This window comes from Amborella trichopoda, chromosome 2, assembly GCF_054954075.1.
Source record: "Amborella trichopoda isolate Santa Cruz 75 chromosome 2, AtrichopodaSantaCruz75HAP2 v2.0, whole genome shotgun sequence".
NCBI lineage: Eukaryota > Viridiplantae > Streptophyta > Magnoliopsida > Amborellales > Amborellaceae > Amborella > Amborella trichopoda.
The window spans coordinates 61500504-61505508 of NC_142337.1; the positions used below are offsets into that span (position 1 = coordinate 61500504).

General features: G+C 37.7%; 1 protein-coding gene across 1 annotated transcript; it reads right to left on the minus strand.

Moving 5' to 3' along the window:
• Nucleotides 1-260: 260 nt before the first annotated feature.
• LOC18445199 (acyl carrier protein 1, chloroplastic) lies at nucleotides 261-5005 on the minus strand. Its single transcript, XM_006855340.4, has 4 exons — nucleotides 4810-5005; nucleotides 1894-1998; nucleotides 1334-1456; nucleotides 261-596 (listed from the first exon to the last, which is right to left on the minus strand). Exons 1-4 carry the CDS (start codon nucleotides 4876-4878, stop codon nucleotides 468-470), a joined length of 426 nt encoding a protein of 141 aa, XP_006855402.1. The 5' UTR covers nucleotides 4879-5005; the 3' UTR covers nucleotides 261-467.

Consider the following 5005-nt stretch of genomic DNA (forward strand, 5'->3'; position numbering starts at 1 on the left):
AAAAACCATTTACCAACCAAGCTTATACTATTTAGTATTTATAACCCCTGATGGAGCCTCACTATGGGGAATTTCAATGGTCTCAAAACTTCAGCTCTAAATTTTAAACAAAACCTAATTCATGATATAGAATGGATGGTCGCCGACTTAGTGAGTCAGATCACCAACTTCGGGGAATCGGATCACCTTCATGAGTCAGATCATCACTCATGAACACGCCTAACTTTAACCAGGGACTTTGAACGAATGAAGGCAGAGAATGACAAGCAAGAAAAGCCTACATATGGTGTAACAATGGCTGAAAAATATAACCAGTGTTTCAGGAACAACAAATGAAAAACCAACTTCAACAAAATAAACAAAGCATCAGGCAATAATATGGAAAAAACCCCTTCGGCTCCATAAACAGTCAACAAGAAAAGGAAAGAAAAGAGACCTCAAAGCAATCAATTCAACTTATTTCTTCTTTAGCCCGACTTCTTTTCCACGAGCTTCTCAATCATATCTGCAGCTTCCTGCACTGTGGTGATGCTTTGAGAGCTTTCTTCTTCAACACTGATCCCAAATTCCTCTTCCAATCCCATCACGATCTCCACCTGAATTCAAATGTTTTACTATTACATAAAAGATCCACTGACTGATAAAATAAGAAACGATGCATTAGAAGTTGAGATTCAGCTTTGGGCTTAATTGTTTTGAGGTGTAGACCATCGCAACACTACACCCGAGATTCATACCCCACCACTCGACCACCCCAAAAAAAATAAAAAAATAAAGAGTTAGAAAGAAGCTCCAATCTTTACAATAAAAAATTGACACGCATACATTGAATAAATACACACATAATATATTAAAACATACATGCAAGTACACATTAATTCCCAAGTAAGAACATGCTTTCATGTATCCACATGCATGTATGAACACACACGTATGAAAACACGCAAGTTCACTAAGCCCCATTCAAAAGTCCATTTTTTGAGTCATGGGAATAAAATTCCGTAGTTGCAACTGAATAGGAGGTGTGCCACCTTGGCACGCGCTATTCAAGAGCTAGGAATGTAACCATGCTATTTGGCAAATCACCACCCATAGAGAGGCTTTTCCAATAGGTGTTGGCAAAAACTAGGGTATTGTTACAGGTCTATGAGCATTGAAGTGTGCCTAAATTCATGACTGTTCATAAAAGCAGGTAAACATAAGGCTCTAACATGACTAGCAAGATGCCCAAACGGGGCCTAAATCTAGCTTATAGAGCACTCAATTACACTTGATAGTGCAAAACAATGTATAACAAAAAGAAAGGAGAGTAGCAAAGAAACAGTATATATACCGTGTCGAGGGAATCGGCACCGAGAGAAGCAAACTTCGACTCTGGCGAGACAGGAGTATCATCGGATAGGGCTAGTTGTTTTTTCACGATTTCACACACCTTTTGTACTGTTTCTGGCTTGGCCTGTCCACGTGATTAGGAAGCCTTGGTCTCATTAGACAAGCAAGATCACAACCAAGACACCATAAATGACAATTATGAAAACACAAAATTAAGAGAAGGATTAGTATATTATAGTCCGATCGACTAGGGTATTCCAAAGGGTATCCTATTGTACAATAGTCCAATGGACTACAGTACTCCAAAGGGGCATCCTCAGTACGTTCTTGGTGACAACTTCGGATTAACCATGGTGAGGCCCACCTAGCATGCATCCAGGTACAGTTAATATCCACCATCATTTGATGAAAACAATAGTGATTGGCACTTTGGAGCACTGCAAATCATATACCATTGGATTATAGCGTACTTCCCCTTGATGGAGAAGCATGGGTTAATAGAAGCACATATGATTTAAATATGAAAGAATAAAGATTTGACAAAAATGATGGAGAACATACAGCGCAATGAACTCGGAATCTCTGGGGAGAGGCACGGAGGGACTGAAATGTACTCCCACGAGCGCACAGTGAGAAAGGTTTCAGAGAAGATTGCCTGCCAGTTGCCTGTTAAAAAGTTCCAAGGAAGCATACATTTTAATGATCCTGGATTCAAAAAAAGGCCCTCAATGTATGTGTACACGTGTGTCTCCGGCACATAACCCTATGGCGCATGCACATACGCATGCGCACGCACATACAAACATGCACATGCACAATTCAAAGTAGTTCAAATTGAGTATAAGCATATAAGCAGAAAGAAATGGTTTTGCTTGTATACCATGTCTCAACAGTCAACATAAAGGTTCATAAAAAGTACAAATCTATGGAATCAAGAGAAAATCAATGCAGTGGACAAAACATAAGAATGTGTAAGGCTTCTCCTAAATTGACAAGAAAATAAGACTTGATTGATAACATAAGCAGAGTGCTCACGACACACAGCGCCATGGGCAGTCCTCTAACTAACAAGTTCATAAGAAGTCGTGGGTGATGACCACCAATGGTCTAGTTAGGAAAAAAGGGTTTTCCAAAACTGCTACAAAGAAGACCAATATTTTCAGTAGTACTGCAACAATCCAGTCCTTTTAATAGGTCATAATCAAGCTAATAAACACCAGGACAATAATTTTATTTGCACATGTCAAAAAGCTATGAAGTTAGTATCTAGTGTTATGATCCATGAGGCCACTTCATGTCAAACAATTTTCCCAGGTATATGTTCTCCCTGAACCCTAATCTCTGAAATTCATAACAATATCTTGACATCTCATTCATTCCTTAAGAAACACAGAATCACTAGTTTAAACTTTGCTTTCAGGGCAAAAAATTAAGGAGCCCCATTCATCAGAAGCATAGTAAAAAGGAACACCCTGATGGCAGAGACACATAGCCTCAAATAAAATAATAGGTTCTCTAACTGTAGGTGATCCTTCTCTATCGCCTGGTACTTTTTTAGCATCTACATGCTCATATCGTTTATACTTTATGCCATTAGGTTGACCTCCATTTCATGATTCTATTTCAACAACCAGAATCTTTTAAACAGAAAAAAGGATCCAAGTCCGCTGTGGTAGGTAAATTCTCATGATTCTATTTCAACAACCAGAATCTTTTAAACAGAAAAAAGGATCCAAGTCTGCTGTGGTAGGTAAATTCTGGTCAACCACATGAAATTCATTTCTTATCGTCCGCTGTGGTAGGTAAATTCTGATCAACCACATGAAATTCATTTCTTATTACCAGTTCTCTGTTCCCATGTTTTATTTTTCAAATTTTTATGTCATGGAGATCTGAATCTATATGTAATCACCCATAAGATCGTCAAGCAATTCCAAACCTAAGATTTCAGGTAAAATCAACACATTAATCAGAGTTCAGAATAATCAGATTTTTAGACTAACCCCAAATTTTATCACCCACATAGTCCAAAGAAATCATAAAAATATAGACAAAAGTACTAAAAATACACTTCCAAAGTTTAAATAAAAAAATTTAAAATTTTTGCAAACTAAACACAAATTCCTGACGCTCGCTAATCCATTGGGACGCATCAAACATTCCATCACAAATTTCTGGAAAAAAAAAAAGTGAGAGAGAGGGGGAGGGTGAGAGAGAGATCACTGAGTACATTGGCCGAGCCCCTCGTGTTGCCTGCAGCATTTGAGTTACTGAGTGGCATCTAAAGTACAGCTAAGATTTGTAATTATACCACTAATATCACTGGCATAAATTGGAAAGAGACAGGGTTTCGCTTTCTCCAAAAAAAAAACATTAAAAAAAAGGAAAGAAAGAAAAAGAAAGAGAATGAGAGAGAGTGAGATGACTCATCAATGCCCTCAATCAACACCAATTGACCTCCATCACTCCATTTTTTTTTCAAAATATGGCATAAAATCTCCATTCTCCTCACATAGAATTAAACCACATTTCCTCAATCATCCCATTCAACTTTTTCCTGGTTAAATAGTTTTATATCAATGTGAGACTACCTAAGGTCACATTACTCCATAGAAGGTAGGTTGGTTGAACAAGTTTTATCAATCAAAGTGAGGAAATCAAAACCCCAACAAAACTCAGGCGAAGTTCAAGTTTAATGGTTCAGGCAAATCCAATAGGATAACACTTTCAAAGATATTGACCCCTTGTAATCTAATAATCTCTTGTTTCCAATTCCTCCAAGTCAATCCATACCGATATATGTAATGGGACATGAGATGGTAGGCAAATTGAAAATAGACAGGAAAAAAAGGGAAGTGTTGCATTCTCCCTCTTCTGCTTCAAAGACTTTGACTCCATCAATAATTTACTAACTGTACACCAGAAATAAGAGAGTATGCATTCATCAAATCAAATCTAACACCTGTGGCCAATACATACTGTACAAGTATATATATGCTCATGTGCATTTTACATCACATGTTTCATACACATGGGAACATGCATGCACATGCACATACATAGTCGACCATAACTCCATCATTCTCCCACCAAATCAATAGAATTTTAGCAATTGCAATTGCAATCTCATTAGATATAATCTCAAATGGAGATAGTGTCATGCCTCCAATGCATGACACTCGATGCCATAGCATACAAGCATGCAGCCTCTACTCCTGTTCTTTCCCATGAAAATTAACATTCATGAACAATCCATATTCAAGTTATCACAGACAAAAAATCAATACCATGGGCACGAAAAAAAAATCAAATCGCTATATAAAGTCCACCTTTTTCTTTTTAAAAGTTACCCAAAGTTCACAGGAAAATAACACTGAATCTGAAAATAAACAGATCCACCGTTAAATAGTAGCTGGACCTCAAAAAAAAAAAAAAAAATTGCTACAAATTTGCAAAGACTGTCAGGTGAAGAGAAACCTGGTTAAACTGACGAGACTGTGTATAGATAGTAGAGAAACTGAGAGAATTTGCAGAGTAAGCCGCCATTGCTATGAGAGAATTTGCAGAGAAGAGAGAAGAGTAAATGATTAGGGTTCTCGGCCGTAGAGAGAGAACAATAGCGTCTGAGCAAACAGGGATGGAAAATGAAAGGCACGGAGGATGTGAAGCCTGA

What these genes read in the sequence shown, in the direction of transcription:
- LOC18445199 (XM_006855340.4), bottom strand. Translation starts at nt 4,878, where the DNA reads ATGGCGGCTTACTCTGCAAATTCTCTCAGTTTCTCTACTATCTATACA. An exon ending in GATTCCGAGTTCATTGCGCT is followed by an intron (nt 1,457 to 1,893) that starts GTATGTTCTCCA and finishes TCACGTGGACAG; the next exon opens with GCCAAGCCAGAAACAGTACA. An exon ending in GTGCCGATTCCCTCGACACG is followed by an intron (nt 597 to 1,333) that starts GTATATATACTG and finishes ATTTGAATTCAG; the next exon opens with GTGGAGATCGTGATGGGATT.